At 39.2% G+C, this 19,869-nt stretch overlaps 3 protein-coding genes across 4 annotated transcripts in view; 2 read left to right on the forward strand and 1 right to left on the reverse strand.

The window, feature by feature from the left end:
• LOC140952586 (pre-mRNA-processing-splicing factor 8) overlaps window positions 1–1,288 on the forward strand; it is a 28,903-nt gene extending 27,615 nt beyond the window's left edge. Inside the window, exon 39 of the mRNA XM_073402012.1 lies at window positions 192–1,288. Within this exon, the coding sequence (XP_073258113.1) occupies window positions 192–346 (155 nt within the window). The 3' untranslated portion in view covers window positions 347–1,288. The remainder of the gene's footprint in view (window positions 1–191) is intronic.
• Window positions 1,289–1,400: 112 nt separating this feature from the next.
• Window positions 1,401–17,344, reverse strand: LOC140952587 (BRCA1-associated protein-like). 2 transcript variants are annotated; one of them, XM_073402014.1, is made up of 20 exons: window positions 17,176–17,344; window positions 15,453–15,632; window positions 14,852–14,999; window positions 13,809–13,919; window positions 12,231–12,309; window positions 11,613–11,675; window positions 10,706–10,756; window positions 9,859–9,924; window positions 9,258–9,340; window positions 8,558–8,633; window positions 7,646–7,713; window positions 6,697–6,767; window positions 6,294–6,364; window positions 5,553–5,591; window positions 4,962–5,051; window positions 4,224–4,337; window positions 3,413–3,463; window positions 2,977–3,072; window positions 2,804–2,896; window positions 1,401–2,307 (listed from the first exon to the last, which is right to left on the reverse strand). In XM_073402014.1, exons 1-20 carry the CDS (start codon window positions 17,249–17,251, stop codon window positions 2,224–2,226), a joined length of 1,710 nt encoding a protein of 569 aa, XP_073258115.1. In that variant the 5' UTR covers window positions 17,252–17,344; the 3' UTR covers window positions 1,401–2,223. The 2 variants fall into 2 exon arrangements, with proteins under 2 accessions (XP_073258115.1, XP_073258116.1); XM_073402015.1 differs by lacking the exon at window positions 15,453–15,632.
• A 136-nt stretch (window positions 17,345–17,480) lies between these two features.
• On the forward strand, window positions 17,481–19,592 carry LOC140952316 (uncharacterized). Its single transcript, XM_073401738.1, has 2 exons — window positions 17,481–18,102; window positions 18,972–19,592. The coding sequence occupies exons 1-2, from the start codon at window positions 17,736–17,738 to the stop codon at window positions 19,409–19,411; spliced, it is 807 nt and encodes a 268-aa protein (XP_073257839.1). The 5' UTR covers window positions 17,481–17,735; the 3' UTR covers window positions 19,412–19,592.
• Window positions 19,593–19,869: the final 277 nt, after the last annotated feature.

Below are 19,869 nucleotides of genomic sequence, written 5' to 3' on the forward strand. Positions count from 1 at the left end.
AGGTTCTTAAACAGAATGGCGGGAACCATTTGATTTTCAAACCGGAATTTCCGGTTTTTCCATGCAAATGGCAAGTACCCTTGGGGTGTTTTTTTTTTTTTTTTTTTTTTTTTTTTTGTGACGGACAGTATGGAGAATTTCCACGTTGATATTAGAGTTTCACGGTTAACGCATTGGTCTGTTATTTTTAGGTGTTCGTCATTCTCCTAACATGCGTTACGAGTTACAGCTGTCGAATCCTAAAGAGTTCTACCATGAAGTACACCGCCCCTCGCACTTCCTTAACTTCAGTACCATGGAGGATGTGGAGGTTATTGGCGCTGATAGAGATGACATGTTCTCATAAACCACAGCAGTCTACAAGCCATATAAAGCATGCATTCGCCTTTTAACTTCAACTAGCGCAAAACAGCTGCTTGAATTTACTCGAAACGCCGAGTTTTTTTCTTGGATTGAATTACACAAATGGCAGTAGTTAAACAGTCGTAAACAATCTTCGATGCTTGTACTCAAAGATATAAGACAGAGAGTTCACTTGTAGTCACACAGGGGATTTTCGAATGAAGTTTTGTAAAGTTATGTACCTCAGAAGAGATGGCTTAAACATGATATGGGCAAGCTTGTACGTCTTGCCTAAACTGTCGGGAAAATTGTCACTTAGCATTTTCGCCGCAAAGAAGTCATTTAACTTTCTTAAAAAGCTGAAATACCGTAAACTGCCGCTTATACGCCCTGGGCTAAGGGGATGTAATAGGGCTTATAGACGGAGGGGCTTATATGGGAGGGAGCTAATAGCCGCAATAGGAAAAGCGCTTCGAAATATTGTTTTGTTTACAGGTAAATGGGCCTTCAACTTTTCGGGGGGGGAGGGGAAGGGTCTGCGGCTTATAAGCGCCAGTTTACAGTATGCGCTAAATAGCACGTTAACCATGTAGGGTATTACGATTTGTTGTGTAATTGGAAGTCTTTGTTTAGTTTACTTTGCTTTTGTTACTTCTCGGAAATTGCTGTCTTACTTCGCACTGTTTAGAGTATGTATCTTCGACCTATCAGTAGTCAGCTGCTGTGCCTTTTAGAAATGAAGATTGAAAGGCCGATCTGACCTTCTTTCATAAAGGAACAGTACTTGATGCTTTGTGTAAAAAGCGTGGATTTGTATATAGTGTGTAGAAGGTAATGTAACACATACTATAAAGATGTCTTCGTAGTCTTAAATTCACGTGTGATTTTGATTTGTGTCTTTATTTTGTAGAACACTTAAATAAAACTATTTCTTTACAGCCTTTAATTATTCGTTCAGTGTTTTCTTTATGCTTTCTCCTTCGCCATCAGACTTAAGGGTTTTGTTAAGAAGGCAAACTGCTATTTTGAACACTTCTCTAGAATAACTGCTTTATTTTATACTACAGTTTAGCTGTCGTCTGTTCAGTAAGGATCACAGATGACGTAAAAATGAGGTAAGGACAGTTTCCCCCTGACGTTTCGCAAGGCGTTCACGTTCTCAAAGCAGAGTGATCGCGCAAATGTATTCAAAACGTCGCAATCTCTCGCAGCGGTGAGTGCAACTGTTGTGAGGATTTCTTGCAGTTTAGGTATTTTTGAGTCGCCAAGAAATCTCCTGTCTCGGTTTCTCCGTTTTTCTTACTTGTAAACAGCTCCAGCTAAACTTTTTTCGGGGCTTTCACTTGCTTAATCCGAAATTATCACGCAAACATTTTCAAAGCCGCGCGCCATGTTTGACAAAACAAAGAAAACAAGTTTGCCTTGACGTCATCAGTGTGTCTACTCCAATAGATCATGGACAACGACCAATCACAGCGCGCGTAGCATTCATTTTGCGCGCATTTTGCGCGAACTTGCTTCTGTTTCCCGTAAGTTTTTTTTTTCATTTTCAGCACTAGAATTTGGTAATCCAGTCGATCACGAGGTTGCGCGATTGAATTTGGACAACCCTTCTCCTCCGCCCTTGTTAAGTTTCTTCATACTTTGATTTAGTCAGGAGATGGGCTCCTGATTTAGTCCATTTACAGTCTTTGCATGCAAACACATAGACGTATAAATTAATATCTTAGTCGCAGTTGTTAAGAGAGCGCGTATCCCACCCTGGGCTGTGTTGATAATGCTCAAAGTAATGGCTATGCTTCGCCTTTCAAGCAAGACCTCCTTTGATTTGAGTAAGCAAAGAGTGAACAGTTGACTTTAAGGTATGTCTGACAGGCGATTCTACTGCTTCTTTCGCCTTGTTTTCTTTGTGTGGTGTGTACCACCTGATCCTTCACCCACAAATACTTGACCTTCTTGCAACTCCTGTAAGAGAAGAAGACAACTTAAGTTAAACACTTTTAACCCTAATACCTAGTATCAAAATATAAATTCTCGTTTGTTGTCCCTATTCTTCCTATTGGTGGTTTTCATGCAGTCTCGGGAGACACAAATAAAAATGGTGAAATAAACAAATACTGGTGGACAAACAAAGCGAGCTAATGAGCGATCTTTTGTTTACCGTCCACCAGCATGGCGGCGATGACGTAACGTGAAAACCACCTCAAGTGGTGTGGAAAATGTGTTTTAAGTATCAATTAAATTTACCTTGTGTGACTTATTTCCGTAATTCTCGGTACCACTTATTTGGTCAATTCAACGTTTTCTAAGAATTATGCCCGTACGTACACGCAAGCAAGTCGTATTGAAAGTAGCGTGAGACCAAACCGAGGTAGCCCGCGAAAACAGCTGTCTACGTCCCACACGGCGAGCAGCGAGAAGAGACGACTGTTTGCTAAAACCAAGGTTTTTATTAAAATACCTGTCTTGTTTCTTCCGAGGCGCTGGCTATCGCTTGCTGTGTCTCCAGATGGCGCATGAGATCTGCTAGTTGCTCCTGGAGATCAGCGATTTCCTATCAAAAAATCAAAGGAAAACGATTGGCGTCTGTCCGACTCGAAAGTCTTCGATCAGCTACATGATTTCAAGGAGTACCTGTTTCTTCGCAGCTTCTACCAATTGTAACTTTTCTTCCGTTTGTGACAACTTCTCTTGGAATAACTTCTGATTGTCTCGCAAACACCTGTTTAGCTGAAAACAGGGAATATAGAACTACTTATTGACATCGAGTATTTCGATTGTTATAAAGACCAGAGACGGACCCAGAAAATTCAGGAAGGGGTGGCCGGGACACTTGCCACCTATATAGATACGTTTTATTTTACTGAGAATTCTTTAAGAGTTACAGAAAAAAAAAGGCAGGACGCGGTCCCCTCGGCCCACCCCTAAATCCGAAGAAAAGATGGAAAGCCGTCTATTTTGAAGGGGGAGGGCACTACGATGGTAAATACCTCGCGGCCAAACTAGAAAATACTGTTAACATGTTACATAGTATCAATTTAAAGGTCCAAAAATTAGTCGGTTTACAAACCTCTTGTTCATCTTTGAGATCGGTGACTAGTTTCCCAACCCTGTTTACAACCTGCAAAAATTAAAGAATATCCACCAATCTAAAGTATTTATATTGATTTTAATTAATTTTTAATTTTTAATTTTAGTTGTCTGTACATAGCGCAATATTCCCAATCTAACAATAAAAGGCGAACTCAAGATATCTATCGGCAGATAATTGACGCCGAGTGGAGAACCTCAGTGACAACTATCAGAACTGACAGATATTTCTTCAGTAACCAGTTTAGTAAACTGAAGTCTTCTTCGCCACGAAGATTTTTAGCTCAACACAGCGTTGCAAGTTTAGGAGATAAAACACGGAAACCATTTACAACGAAAAGTGTTAGCGCAACACAAACGTGCACGCGAGATCCGTTGAAAACAGACGCGTTACCCGGGACGATTTTTTGCGCGACAAAGGAAGGCAAAAGGGTTCTTAAAAGGCGTTCCGCGGAAAATTGACGACACGTATGCTACACGAAAAAATCTGAACGAAATTCGTGATTTGGTGTTGAACGTTTCTGAAGCCTATACAAAAACTTGCAGCCCAAAAATTGTGCTGAAAATCGTCGGCGCATCCATGTTACACGGCATCATTTTAAGAAGCAACATCGTTGCGCCAAAACTCGTCGTTGTGAATCGTCCTGTGTCACCTTGGTAACATCACCTTCACCGTGAACACTAACAGCGTTGCTGATTGTTGACTGAAAGTTTTCAAACTAAAATTTGGGAATGTTTGTGTAGTTTTCAAAGCAAATGCATTGGTATTTTAATAGGAGGTCAGTTAATACCTGCGCATATTTCTTTTCCACGTTTTTCTTTTCTTTTTCAGCTTCGGAAAGTTTCAATTCCAGTTTTTTACATTCTTCCAGTGTTTTCTTCGTCCGTTCTTCCATTGAACTCACCTTAAAAAGATTTGCAAATATAAAAAATCAAGTAAGGGAAACACAACGACTGTAAGGCGAATATGCAATGTTTGTTTATATATTTAGCTGCTCCATCGGGCAACAAGGATTTGATAAAGACAGCAAACTTTTTTTCCGATTGCTGCGACAATTTTTCAATTCATCTGAACATAGGTCTGTTGCTAAAGCGGAGTTTCCTTTACTTTTCATTAAAAATAACATATTAACATCTGGTGTAAGAACAGCAGTAAGTGTCAGTATTTAGAGTGGTGTCCGTCTCTTTTTTCGGCGGGAAAATGTGGAGACAGCAAGAAGAGCCGCAATCTCTTCGTGAAATAAAACCCGTTGCATACCTCAAAATATAGTTCGGGTTTCTAGCTTCAGCGCTCCAATTGAAACCAAGATGCGACCATTTTCTTTGGTCGCCGTAGCAAGTAAAACAAAATTTTGGCGACAAGTCGCCAATTTTGGCAGCAGTGCGCCCTGTTACCAACTCCGTGGTGTTTTCGTATGGAGCTCAGTATCTGCCTTAAAGAGGTGTGCGTTAATAGAAAGGTGACTACATATAACAAAGAAGCCGAGTTTTGGATACAAAATAGGGAAAACATTGAACGCTTTATTTACCTGTTCAGCGGCATCTTTTTCTATCTGTGTAATTTTTTCTTGGAAATAATGCCTTTGGTTTTCTAGTTGACTGGTTAAAAGGTACGTGTACTAAAAACAAAAGTGAGAAAGATGAGGACGAATCATCAAAAGGGTTAAGGACTTTGTTGTTGTCCCGCACCACGGATAACGATAGTCTGGCCATCCCCTCTCGTTTAAAACTGTGTGTCTGGTTTCCTCTTTTGCGCCATCGCCGAATCGGATACCACGATTTATGAGCAGCTTTAAGTATACCACTATGTTTGTACAGGCTTTCAGCCGCTTACTATACTCTTTCTATTAATCTGTTGAAAATGTTCCCCAAAGAAAAGACCTTTCTGCTTACAAATTTTCATTCTGTTATCTGGGGAACAAGCTGAGAGAATCAGTGAAAATGCTTACACTGTCCTGAATTCGTGTGTTTCTCCCATTTACACCAATGAACGCTCTTAACAATTACCGGCCTTGTGAAGGGCACCTTGAATTTGGTAATTTAGAGCTTTCGGACTCCCTACGATTATTCATGAAGCACAGGCTCCTAGATTTCATACTACAAAAAATCACACATATTACCTCTAGCGTTAAAGAATCCATCTTTTCTTCATCCATAACCTGCTAAATTAGCAAGTAAGAGAGTACGCTTTTGTTAAATCTTGTAAACACGTAATGCAAACCCCACCTTAATGTGTTCCAGCATATCCCCGATTCAATAAAAAGACAATAGCACTCTGGGAAACTCTTGTTTGGCGGTCACCCCAGCAAATCATTGCAGTGAGTTCCGTATGCCCAAATACCCAGGGACGTTCCATTTTTTATGCGCACCCCCCTGTAACCTGTGCCAGGCTCTCAGTTAGTATAGTGCGCACGTATTAAAACGAGCAAAGCGACCCCCAGCCCCCGCGCGTTTTTCGCATTTCTTTTTACTGAACGACTTTTTACCACTATCTCGGAGCCTGGAACAGGCTACACCCTCCTGAGGATGGCAGGTTTTTGAATAGCGGGGTTCGGATTTTTTTCTCCAAAGAAGCCGACAAAATTTGGTCCCTTAGGCTAAATTTTTCAAAGGTGCCGACAAAAAAGGAACCCTTCGGATTTCATTTTTCAAAGGGTGCCGACAAAAATTTGAGGGTTCGGAATCTAGTCATCTTTGGGGGCCAGCGGGGGGGGAGGGGGGGGAATAAAAAACGGAACGTCTCCCAATGCCCGATTGCCAATGACCAATTGTTAAAGCAACCTTTATTGAATTAGGTATACGTCAAATTCAACCTTCTCGCTTTTAAGATAAACATATTTTCTACTCAGTGCTCTCCTCACCTGCTGTCCTGATCCATATTCTACTAGTTTCCCGTCAGTCTTATTCTGAATCAGACGATGTACAAAGTTATCTGAAGAAAAAGTACACGCTTTAGTCACTTTTTAATCAATAGCAGTAAAATCATGCTTTTTCAAGGAATTATTGCTTTTTATTCTTTCAAAAGTCTAGCCTTCCCAACAAAAACAAAATTAACAAATGAAACTCATTCAAGAATACAAATTGAGGGATTCTGAAGGCGTTACCCGATGTAACGAAGAACAGCATGATGTAGTGTGAGAAAAGAGTCAGAACGGCGGCTAAACAGTGACTGTGATTATAAAAATGCTACACTTTACATCATAGGAATTCATATCGCCATGGTAAGCCAAAGTAATAGGAATATAGAGGGATACTATACCGTACCTCCGGTATAGTCCCATACTCTTTGGGTCCCAAGCTCTAAAGAATACGTGTGTTGAGTCTCTTGGAAATGCCTGTGATTAAAAAGCAAACAAATAAACTCGACTATATCTAGGAGAGAAGCAAAGAGAGGTCAATCAACAATCAATCACACGGACGATCATGTTAAAAGGACAGTTCCATAATTCTTTCCAGCTTGGATGTTTACCATTTACCAAAAGTCTCTGGGAAATCCGATGGAAAAGTAAATCCATGGGGCAAATGGAACACGGATTTTCGAATCGTTCCCGTGGAGAATTTCCGGGAGCAGCGGAACATTTGAAAAGGTAGTCCTATTATTTCGGATGGGATGTTCCAAACGGAAATTAGTGTTCCATACGTTAAAGCCCATCTTTGATACCAGTTTCAGACTTTCGCGGCAGTTTTTCGCTAAAAGGAACTGATTTGTGCAAATGGTAAACACGATTTCGGAACGAAATTTACCAGTTCTGAATTTTTCTTAGCCCATGTAAATAGCTGTGGTTTGCAACGCCACGCTTGTGATTGCCCAAAGCTTCATACACCAATTTCTTAACCAATCAGAAGCTAAATCAGAACCAATCATGCCTTGCTAGCACTGGTCGTTCAACCGCGTTTTCCCGCGCTTAGCGCCGGCTACAAGAATTTGCCTCGATACCTGAATAGTACACAATTGGACTTCTTCGCGTTTAGCGTAGGGTGCATGAATTTGCTTCGAGTTCTGATTGGTCAGTTGGACTTTTACATGAATTTGCTTCGAGTTCTGATTGGTCAGTTGGACTTTCCCGAGCTCATTGCCGGCTACATGAATTTGCCTCTAGTTCTGATTGGTCAATTAGACTTTCACGCGCTCATCGCCCGCTAGATTAATTTGCTTCGAGCACTGATCTCGTCTGCTGTGGTTAACTGAAGAGTCTTAACCGTTCTCACTAACCTCTTCGCATGCGACCTTAGATATCTACTACATCCTATGTGGCCACATATGAGACATATCCACAGGCTCTACGAAGACGAACAGAAAGTAAAAGCTAAAATTAATTAACTAAAGGCAAATGCTATGAAGATGTACTTCAGTCGCTAACTTTTAAAACAAACTATCATCTGTAAATGCTTCTTTCGTTGTTTTTGTTTTGTTTCTTTGTTTGAATGTTATTTTTAGTTGTATGTATGTTTATGTTCTTTGTAGGCGAGTAGTTTAGTTTTGTTATTTTTAAGAAGATAAAAGAAGACTTATTTCTTACTGAAAAGAAAAGTCTTTGCCTGTAAAACTAAAAGATACATTCCTAAAACTCAATAATAATTAAGAAGCCAGAGTCACAGGACATCACGCATCGTAACGCCCTAAATATTTGATAAAACAATCTTCATTTTAACATCCTTTAATTATCCTTCAAAGTCACTAAGACCCTGTTTACATGGAGTGGGGGACCCCGCTCTAGTGGGGCAGGTTTCTTTTGTTTTGTGTCCGCCAGAGCGTGAAAACAAAAGAAACCAACCCCACTAGACCGGGGTCCCCCACTCCATGTAAACAGGGTCTAAGTGACGGAAGTTAGGGTCATCCTCTGTGTAAAAACCTGTGAATTTTCCTTTGTTTTCTCGCTTGACTTCTTTGTGTTAATTGTTTTACGTCACTCGTGAGTTTTACAGGTTTTTACACCGGGTATGAGCAGAAGGTAAGATAGATCTAACTCTCAAAACAGTGTTTCATCACAACATATCAACGATCGTCAAAAATACTTTCCAAAGAATAGTTTTATTGGCTCTCTTCTCGGTGTTTGATATGTGATGAAACACGCTGTCTCGTGTTCGACATATGACATATGAAAATTGGTAGACGGCCTTATACCTCATTAGAGTCGCACTCAAAGCACTTGTTCCCGTCCACGGGCTGTGGAGTTTGACAATATCTGCAAACTGGGCAACTGAACAAGACAAGAAGAAGGTATCGATTGACAAACAGCACTGAGTTAGTTCCAAACGAACCCTTTGCAACCCTTTCATGGTTTCCAAGGGTGTATTCTTATTTAACACTAGTTCCTTAAAAAAAAAACCACTGCCCGTTTCCCAATAAATAACAACCCAGCTCGTTCCCGGGATTTCACCTTTAAAATTGGCGTGACCTTGGGAATGAGTTTGAGCAAATGATAATCCATTCCAGAATGAAACTCTTAGTCTGTGAAAGGCTCTCGGCAAATTTGGTGTAAGGAGAAGGTGATGGAATCCTTGTCTTCTCTTTTACCCTCCCCATTAGCCGGCGTACCCCCGGGAGCCACAGGAAAGCTTGCTCGCAGGCTAGCTCCCCGTCTACTGGCGCCTCTGCTTGCTACTGTTCGCCCTCACACACTAGAGAGCCTATTTTCAAGTTATAAAACTGTCTGATGTGCATACCCAATTTCAAATTTAACTGCTTTAAACCCACACTACTTTTTACAGCGGTACATACCACGCACATGTCAGTACCTCCCCGCCGCCGCCGAAATGTACCCCTTGACTGTCTGCCATAACCTTTCCTATATGCAATGAGTAAGCAGCTTCACAATACTCACGTCGTATCGGACCATTTTGATAAACAGCTTCCGTGAAACGAGTGATTACAGAGAATGGTTAAAACTCCTTCAACAGATTCATCCTGGAAATATAACGGAAAAGATGACATTGTCATTACTATACCAATACCGTCTGAGGTGATAATCACAAAAGAGAAAAGTGACATTTTAATTCTGACACAAGAACAGCAAAAATGAATTCACTAGATGCAAATTAAAAACAACGCACAGGTGCTGCCACCTAGTATTTTTTTTCTTAAGAAATGAACATCTTTTAACTATTCCCCGCTGATGTCTACAAATAGGCCCCCCACTGGTCTGTATTTTGCGTTATATTTTACAACAGCTCTAAAGATTGTATAAATTTAAAAAAAAACAAACAAACAAATATGACTACGAAATATATTTAAATATAGTTCTGTGTAATCAAGACAGAATGTCCGATGTCTACGTTTTCGTTTATGCACGCTCATCACAAAGCGTTAAATGAGACGAAAACGCAAAAGCCAGGTGGAGTAAATTTCAAATCTTTGGGAGAGGCCTTGAAGATCGTTCTTAGTGTATAGAACCTTTTTATATCGGTATAATCAAATAGACTTACCATACGCTCTAAACACACCGGGCACTTTGGCAGCTCTGTTAGACCGACACATGGAAGACTGGCTCCCTTTAGAAACAAATAAAGTGATATTTGTGGTATTTTTATCAAGTCGAGCTGATGTGAAGAACCGGAGGCAAACTTAAAACTTTGATGTGGTTCAGTTAAACATCAAGAGGCATATGTAGTCGAAAGATCTGAAGAGAATAGACCTAGTTGTCATCTATTTTCCACAATGACTGTCAGACACAGTCTCTATCACGAAGTATACTATGCATTATATTTTAATTATTCATTATGTCTGTATGGCGATATGCTTAGATGGGAATGAAAATTAGCATTATTTTGCTAAAAGAAAGGGTATAAAAATAAACATATGATTCTTTTTTTATCTTCACGTTTTTCAATTTCGCCTGTCGGTACATCAGTTCTAATCCAGCAGAGGAATTAAAACGTTAAATCAGTGAACTTTCAGATCGAATTTTCCTTACGATATACCAGCAAGTGCCTTCAAGAACTATACCAGCTCAATTGTTTTAATCCTTTTAAATGACACATGAAAAGATACATCATTGTCTCCTTTGAAACATGCATTCTTTACCGAAACCTCTGTGTCGCCTGCAGTGTTCCTAAATAGACTTGTAAAATAAATTTTAAAAATATAATGAAATATGCTCGCTCATCCTGGTTTGTGTGTGATAGGGTTTGTTCATCGTTAACTTGTTTCACGAAAGAGGTCACTTAGTTATCGATCACGGTTTCGACTTCGTCATGTATGATGGTTGATTTTATATGCGGGACTATTTATAGCACCGTGGTTTGATTGGTGCATTACAAACCTCATTCATACCTCTGACAGCTTCATGGTCTCTACCTTGGCTACATAGACTAAATGGCAAACCTAACGGAGAGAAAAAAGAAAGTGTACGGTATAAGGATAGATTTCCACTGTAGCGTAACTTTTATGTGCGTACGCAACTAAATTTTACGCGCGTAAGTAAAGTAAAGGCAACAAATGAAAGGTTGCGCGTAACGTAAAAGTTGAACAACACGAGACAAAAAAATTACGCCACAGTAGAAATCCACCTTAAATGGGATTTGTTACTACTCCTATAAGGCGCTACGCAAAGCCTAACCTGCGAAAACAGTCGTTTCTCCTCGCTCACCGCCGCTGACGACGTTTCGTCCCCAGCGGCGATGAACGAGGAGAAACGGCTGCTTTCGCAGGCTACGCAAAGCCGTAACCCTTAAGTAGCGTTTCACGTCATGATTGTTACAACCTTATAATCTGCGGGTAATATATCACTGATTTGACAGATTGGTCATGTGGTTTCCGTTGATCTTCACGAAAAGAGAAAGGGGTTTGCTAGCAGAGTCGGCTTCCAAAAAGTGGTGTTATGACTGTTAAATACTAGAATAATCCACTCCCCTAAAAATTCTCCAGCAAGGTACCATGCAAAAACTGGATTTTCTCATCTCATCTAAAATATGAGAAGGTGTACGTTACAGTTACATCAGGGTTACTTTGTGTATAGATTCGATGGGTTTTCTGTGAATTATAATGTCATTTTTCTTTCGTTCTCGTTCCTAGGAAGTGCTATAAAGGTCTTTCGAGATCATGTCAAAATTATCGCATTATTCTGGCGGGAAACACCACCACCACCACCACCACCACCACAACCATCACATTTCTATTGTTTCTCCCCTCCACCACCTCCACCTCTTCCTTTGGAGCTCAGGCCATGACGTTTTTTTACCTCATCCTCTATAAGATTGTAAGGCTGACCATTAAAGGTATTGTAGAACTCATCAGCCAGCTCCTACAACGAACCACACGTTATGTTAACCAATAAAGGTGTAGCCTTAGAAAACAGCCGACATTTCGCGACGCCATCAAACGTTTCTTCGCGAAATTACCTCACTTTGTGGGGAAACGTTTGTAGCTTCGCGAAACATCAGCTGTTTAAGTCTTGATGAAATTCTCTGGTGTGCATCGCCTATCAATTGAAATCGGTTCGGCAAGAATTCCGCATGGTAGCATTTATTTTCCAGTATTCTACAAAATGAAATTTGGAACATTTTCTGACTTTTTGAATTTGTTCACAGTACTGGACCCATGTCTCTAAGAATCCACTCTAACCTAATATATCTGCCACTAGTTGGATATATAGCTATCTTACAAACGTTTTGAAGCCCTGAGAAGTACCCAGTTAAATTGAGCAACTCCATTTTACCAAGTTTGCCCTCACCCAAACCCTCTTAGCTATAAAAACGTGTCATGAGTACGACTTCGCGATGAAACAGAATACCTTTTTTAACATTAATGCAAGGAGGAATTAAGCTGTGTGCTTAAAGCCTCGATGAAAGCCGCCTACCTGATTTCTAAAGTTGACAAGAACCATGTACTGATTGGGTGTGGAGTCTCTGATGATCTTGACACATTCAATAAATTCTCTACAGTGATAGGAGCGTGATGATAAAGAAGGGAATAATACTGTAACTCACAACTAAGAACCAGGGATGAGTTTTTCAAAGCCCAAATTACTTGAAATTGGGGATAATTTCAAAGAAAACAGGTAAGTGGTCAAGAGAACAACTCTAGAGTTCCGTCAGTTGTCCTTTGAAAAACTAGCCAGGTTACCAGAGACTTTTCATGCGCGTTTTCCGGTTTCAGTTAAGTCCAGACTGGGTCAAGACTTCATTGTGACCCGTGCTTTGCCACTTTCGGCTTAGACCTTCAGCCAAAGATCTGTCATCCTGCAGCCGACACCAAAGCATCCTGCTGCATGCAAGAAAAAACCTCTGGTACCTCCAGGGCTGGTACCCAACTTGGCTCTGGTTAATTTTGCTCATAAAAGAAATGGTGAATTTGACCCACCTTATTTGTTCTTAATTTCGCGATTTTGGTGAGAGAGTATTTCTCGGGGTTTTATTTTCGCGATTTAAACATTCTCAACTTCATATATTTTTTTAAAAAGTCTGAAAGGTTTCAAATCTCTAGTTAAACTGGAAAAGCAATTATGTGTGAAAGCTTAACAAATTAACCTTATTTCACTTACTGAAGATACAAAATGGAGCTTACTAGTATACCTTATTATAGGAAATTAACGCTCCATGAAATTAACGCGAATCGTTAAAATTCGCGTTAATTTAAGTCGCGTTAATTATGTTGAACGTTAATTTCCGCGCTCTTAATTTCCAGTATTTTAACCCCAATTTTGGAACCTGTCCAGACATTCTTGACACCTAAAAAACATTAACTACAAGCTTTCTTTCTTTCCATTTACCCTTTATTTTTGATCTTTCACAAAAGCTAAGGCGAAGGTTTACAATACTTCGAGTCCATCTTCATCGTTGTCGCTGTCAGAAGTGATGTCAATATCTTCTCCTTTGATTTCGGCCAAGATAATCGCGTTAATTTCCTTTTTATGAAATTCTGCCTCCTCTTTCGCGTTAATTTTCTTTATTCGAAAGTCGTTTTCCATTAAATTCGCGTTAATTTAAGTCGCGTTAATTTTCAATACCTTAATTTCAAGGAGCGTTAATTTTCTATAATAAGGTAACCAGTTAACAAGTTATATTGTGGATACATATCCTGTATATGATGTTGGTATAATTTTCAATATTTTTTTAATATTTTTTCATGTGATTTGAATTTTCTATGAGTATTTAATTTTGCGTGCTTAAATTTTGTGAGGATTTACTTTTCCGGTCTTTATTTTCGTATTTATGTTTTTGCATTTGCAAAAAAACATAAAAGGTAAAATGCTTAGGTTGCATTTGACTTGGAGGTGGAAACTCTTAAAGAAAAAATTTTCTATCTGAAAAGCTGGGTGTAAGTTAACCACATAAGCCAATTCAACACACAGATGAGTTGATGCAAGTTTTCATCACCTTGCATCTCCCACTTTCCAGTTCCTGGTGACTCACATCAAAAGATAACACAAACTTACTCAGAAGGAGCCACAAAGCACATAAGATCAATACAAGTCATCTTAGCTGGTACAGCTAACATGCAAATCATCTCACTCCGCTGAACACCTTTAGCTAAGGATGTCATCTCACTGAAGATGAAGAATTAAAAAGAAAAATCTTTTTAAAAAAAGCAAAAGGTTTCAAGAGGCCCTGCCAGGGGTGGGGGGGGTCCCATGTCGCCCGTCTGAATTTTAAAACGTCTTGTGTCAGTGTTTGTAAACCCTTGTCACTTATTGTCGCCTTTGCTGTCACTGTCGCAATTTGGCCGAGGGAGGTTGTCTCTTGTCGCGATTTCATTTTACGCGCTTTCGCTACTTTTTGGGCCATGTTGCTTGTCGGAATTTACCCTGGCAGGGCCTCTTTCAACTATCAAACCCTCCCAAAATTTGCTTTCCACACCTGGAATAAGGATGCATACATATGTCCCTTTCATCGAGCGAGAGCAGCAATGGGGGGAAGTCCCAAAAGGAAGACTACTCCAGATTTAAAGTAACAAGAGTACTAAAGGAAATTTTAAATTTGGGATTGAAATGAACAATTTGGGATTTTGGGAGGCAAAATGAATTCAAAGTTTCCTGGTAAATTGGTATAATGTCTGCACTCATTAATGGCACTTGTAAGGTTGTGATAGAAAATAGGATAAGAGGGGGGTCATTCTTGATTCAGTGGATCTTTTGGGGTTCCACGTTTCACACCAGGGATATTTTTTTGCCTTTTGAATTTTCAAAGCGAATTGATCAATCCTGGTCATTAATTGAATGCTTTTGTGCAAAACTATCGTAAGTGGTCCAAAAATAAAAATGCTCAAAAATTGCTGAATTTTAGCATTTGAACTTATTTTGTTTTTACTCTGTTTTCGAAAAAAATGTAAGCAAAAAACTCAGTGGTACCCATAAGAGACCTTTTGTTTGTGTAAACATTGAAATCAGCGATCCTCAGCAGTTAAGTGGTTCTGAGAGAGTGACAATAATAATTATTATTCTCATACTCTTGAGTGAAGTGTAGCTGCATCTCAACTTACTTGTTTTTATAGATGTGAATAATGCCCTTGATTATTTCAACCATTGGATTTCCGCAGAAGAATGCTATCTTTCCTTGAAAATCACTGGTTGTATTTGCCCTCTCATCTTTATCAAGTGCATCTTTAACACCTTCCTCCATAGAATTGTCTTGAAAAGATTATACATTTTAAGAAAGATTTTATCAAAATAAATGTATTCACACTGTATGTTGTATGATTCATTATGAATATTTTAATGTTTTAATATATTAAAAGTAAAGGAAATTATTCTAAAATATAGTACAATAAGCGTGCAAGAAAGTATACTTTCTCAAATATTGTCAAAGCATGAAGCACAATCAAAAAAATTTTGCCAGGATAAAACATTTTAATATCTAGAAAAGGCTGGACAAACTTTTGTTGTGGTTTATCCATTTTTAAAAAATCTAGGTATATTTGTTATTTTTCAAAGGAAATAAGAGTTTAAAATTCAGCTGTGATTCATCAGATTTAAAGTCATTGGCAATAAATCAAGGTTGAGTTTTAGACTATAATTTATTATTATTTCCTTTAAGAGGCACAATGGGCTGTTAGCTGTACCAAGAGTTATTCTCATTCTCACCAATACTACTTCTAACCATCGTTTCAAGTTGAATGTCATGCAGATATCTTTCTCCCCTGTGGACTTTCATCTTTTCTTCACAGGACACTGAATCCTTTTCCTCTCGTTCTCCATTCTCTCCTTTACCTTTTGCTGAATCTGATTCAGACATTTCTTGACTAGTGCTTTTAAACCCTGGGGCTAAAATACCAATGATTAGGAAACCAAAAATATCATAACTTCACTTTAATATACGTAGTGTTTAATATAAGCTTTTTATCTATAACTTCGTCTTACATTTAGAGCTACCTCAACATTTGAAATGAAATCTGGCAAATAACCCTTGCCCTACCTCTGTTGTTGGTCCGAGAAAATTATTAAACATTTTTTTTTTTTAGCATATAATATTCACAAAATATAAAAAGGACTAGTTAGGTCACTACCCTATGCCTATTAGCAAATATCTGGATCAATTTAGGTTTTAGGGAAACTGCCCACCTACCCCTCCCCTAAGTCAACATTTTGCCCTAAATGAGAAGTCAGTGTTAATGTTGGCTTAAGGGAGGGGTAGGTGGGCAGTTTCATTGCTAGTGCAATAAAAGTGAATGTTGCTACTGCGATGCCAAGAGAGAATGAGACTAAACTAGAATTGTATCCGTCTGTAACCCTTATTACAGTCGTGGTATTCCTGTCTACCGTAAAACTACTATATCCTAGGTACTAGACACATGGTATTATGAAATATCTCGTGCCAAAAAACTACCGTGATGTTGTACTAGTCCTGCATCCCAATGTGACGCCTTCCTTTGAGATTTAGAGCCACATCAGTCATCTCAACTGATGCACCCCATTAATCTAAATATCTCATGGTGGCCATGGTTCCAGGGGAGTAGGTCTCCTGATGGGGTGAAGCTGGATTGTTTTGAATTTGAAATTTCACTCTGAAGGGATTTGTAGTCATGTAAAGAAAGATATCTAGCATTATACTCATACAAAATAACCTGCCTCAGGATTATTTGGTAGTATAGTCTAAGCAGTTTTTGAGATAGGGATTAAGGGTAGAACACATGTAGCTAGCTGTACCTGCCCCCACTGAGAGAGGGCACAGGTTGGGAAAACAGCTACATGTAGCTGTGTTGGGGGGGAGGGGAAGGGGGTGTAGGAAACTCTTGAACAAAAATGAGATCGAAAAACAGGGCATCTCCTGTGGCTCATTCCCAGTCACTCACGATCACTTTTTGGAGATATTTGAGTTAATTATTGAGGAAAGCAGGAAGCGCTCTGCGCTCGTTTCCATCATACCCCTCTTGCACTTCTCTCTTGTCTCCAGCATCACTCACACTTCTTGCTCGTTCCATGCTCCCCACTAAGCCTTGGAAAAGACTGTGGAGGGGGCAGGAAACTCTTTATACTTTTCAGGTAGACTACAGATATGCTGATCAATACATGGTCACAAAGCCCCTCATTCTGCTATTTTAGTCAAGATACGTGCAGACACTGATGTTATGTCAATATATCAACTATATATGGTTTTTAACATCAAAATATTAATTTTATGGCCTTGTAGTGCCAGAGTCATGTCGTAAAGCCAATGAAAATTAACCTCATCTTGCATGTGATAACATAACTCAAAAGATGGAAATGAAGTCGGGGATCTCCGTAGTCTGAGTGCAGGTTAGAAATGAACGTAACAGATGTAAACAAACACAATCAAGAAAAGGGTAAAGCTAATAAAAATACTAACCACAATAGTCCAATGCCTGCGGTAAAGGCAAATCGTCGGCAACTTCAAATCTGAATACTACCAGGGAAATGGACATTGAACCTGTATTTCTGGGCCGCACATAGGTAATTTCACCGAAAAAATGAAACGAAATTTTCCTCGGATTTTATTTTTGAGTGAAGTCAGTCATCGGAGCCGAGCCCTCAGTGACACAATCAGTGGAAATTTTCAACGTAATATAGGACTTCATGAAAGACAACCATCGAAATATGATGTCACGCAACGACGTAGTTTCTGTCAAGGCAGCGATCTATTGACCAGGCACCTGCAAGCTTCAAAAATTTTTGCCAAAGGCATGATATTATTTATGGCGTTGTTGCTTTAGCTGTCTTAAAAAAATCAATCAACGCATCAAAGATAAGTTGATTCGCCCAATTATCGATATGTTTGCATGAGCCTGTTTTTGCGGGAAATTTTAAAGTGTCTTTCGCGCGTTTTCACTTCACGTACAGTGCATACCATCGTTAAGCATCTTTTTAACAGTTCATCTCGTACGACCGCTAGACCTACTAACAGAAGAAATGGGACTGTCAAAAATTGCGATTTCTTTAATTTTGATTTGTGCGGCCTTTAACGTTGCAACTCTTTTTCCGAAATTACAAATCCTTCTTAGCAATGTGCTCATTATCCTTCGCTCTTGGCTGCCTTCAGTTATTGATCTGGTTGAAGAAATCGCCGTGGGCCTACACAAGTACTGCACCGAAAGGTTGCTTGAAGATATCAAGAAAGGCTTCACTATTCTCACTGGCTTGTTTAGTAGTGTATTTACTTTGATACAACCAGCAGTCGGAAATGTACCTAAAGTTATCACGGATGCCATGATTGCATTCCACAATAACGGCATGGGATACACTGATGAAATTCTACAACAGCTGCTTGGTATAGATGGTAAGGACTGTACAGATCCAATACTGAATCTGATGTGACTCCCCTATCAAAATCTTACATAGTAACTAGGTAATCACTCATTAATCTGAAAGAATTGTTAGCACTAGGCTAGGGTTTAATAGGTTAATAAAATGCTGCCAGTTCTTTGAGCCAATCAAAAAAGGATTTGATAAGATAAGAGGATATATAAAGGATATAATAAGGCAAGAATACAGCTGTATATAGCTATAGAAAGCAAAGGTGATTTGTGAAAATATTCTTATAATTTTTTACTTGCAGTTGAAAACTTTCACATATCATCATTTTTAGACAAATGTGATAAAAAATTAATGAGTCCCTGTTATTGAGATCCTAAGTTAATCCCGTCTCTTCCAAAGGTATTGATTTTGACCATTGTGAATTCAGGGGGTACTTTCCATTATGCCCAAATTTGGGGAAGATTTTGTCCAATAGCATATTAATGAAATGAACTTGGTACAGGTGGAAAATTCTGGGATAAGTGGTCCACTTCCTGAAGCTTTCTCTCTGTCAGTCTTGTCTGATAAAAATTGGCTGTTCTGTTGTCAAAAATTCTCATGGCCAGTCCCACTTCACTAAGAAGTATTCAAAATGTTTGTCAAAATTTTAATGGAATAATTCAGCTCAGTTAGAAATAATAATCTTCATCGAACAAGTCATTCCATTTTTTCTGGGATGGTCTCTGACTGGTCAGTCTGATATAATGAAAAGCACCTTGGACAGCTTTGTCTTTTTCGGGGGACTATGAAAGTGTATGTGAATATCTCACTTTCCATCTAGTGGACCGACTCCTGTTCCAGACCATCAACTCGCAGGATATCACAAAAAATTTGTCTCCCTTGTTTTTGCAGGAGCAGCCCTGCCAGATCATGTTGGATCAGCAAGGAATAAACTTTTGTCATTAATCCTATTTCTTGTTTGGATCATCACAGGCCTTGTTTGTATTTCCAGAATGTCCTACAACAAGTTCTTTCTTCTGATGTCCAGCACTTTCCTGGTACATGCCTTTTTTGGTCCTGTCTGGTGCTCGCGCAGACTGGCATTTTGCATTGGAGTTTGTATGTGGATGGGTTCCCTTGTATCCAACAAACCCATACCTGCTGCTATTACCGTCCTGGTTGCTTTCACTTTAACAGGCCTCAGGAAGTGGAGAAAAAAGGTTGTCATGACAACAAAGACCAGTGATCTTTTGAAGTTAAATGAAAGCTTGGAGCAGAGGCTAGATGGAATAGAAAAGAAACTTGATGTTTTGGTGTCAAAGCTGAATGTCATTTGTGGCAGTTCCAGTTAATCTTCCACCCAGTCCTTCCACAGTCAAACTAAACAGAGTGTGATCTGGGTTCTAGATTGGAAATGCAGCTATTTTTTTTGGAAGACATTGAGACATGAACTGAGTATCACAATAAATTATGATCTATTTTCCAATTATCATCACCCTTCCTTTTTTTTATCTGTCATCATTCTGTAGTGTGTATATAGGGACCATGATGCTTGGACAGACCACATGCTAAATTGTATAAAAGTCGGGTTAATTGTACTTGTAATTGTATTTAAGAATGGTTATTGCATTACATCATTAGTATCATTATTCATAACATTTTTCTTGAAAAATTGCCCCCTCCTTGTTACCCATGATTGTTTATGCTAAAATTCAAAATAGTTTACTACAATGTTCTCTTGTAGCTGGAATGTGTAAAATACTTCAAGTAAGTCCTTCAGACATAGGGTAGCAGGGAAGCGACAAATAAT

The sequence above is a fragment of the Porites lutea genome, chromosome 11 (assembly GCF_958299795.1).
Source record: "Porites lutea chromosome 11, jaPorLute2.1, whole genome shotgun sequence".
In the NCBI taxonomy this organism is placed as follows: domain Eukaryota; kingdom Metazoa; phylum Cnidaria; class Anthozoa; order Scleractinia; family Poritidae; genus Porites; species Porites lutea.

Coding starts and splice junctions, on each gene's coding strand:
- LOC140952587 (XM_073402014.1), bottom strand. CDS start 17,251: ATGTCCATTTCCCTGGTAGTATTCAGATTTGAAGTTGCCGACGATTTG. Junction 10,757..11,612: donor ACAATCTTATAGAGGATGAG/GTAAAAAAACGT, acceptor TCTCTCCGTTAG/GTTTGCCATTTAGTCTATGT. Junction 7,714..8,557: donor TTGAGTGCGACTCTAATGAG/GTATAAGGCCGT, acceptor TCGTCTTCGTAG/AGCCTGTGGATATGTCTCAT.
- LOC140952316 (XM_073401738.1), top strand. CDS start 17,736: ATGGGACTGTCAAAAATTGCGATTTCTTTAATTTTGATTTGTGCGGCC. Junction 18,103..18,971: donor ACAGCTGCTTGGTATAGATG/GTAAGGACTGTA, acceptor TTGTTTTTGCAG/GAGCAGCCCTGCCAGATCAT.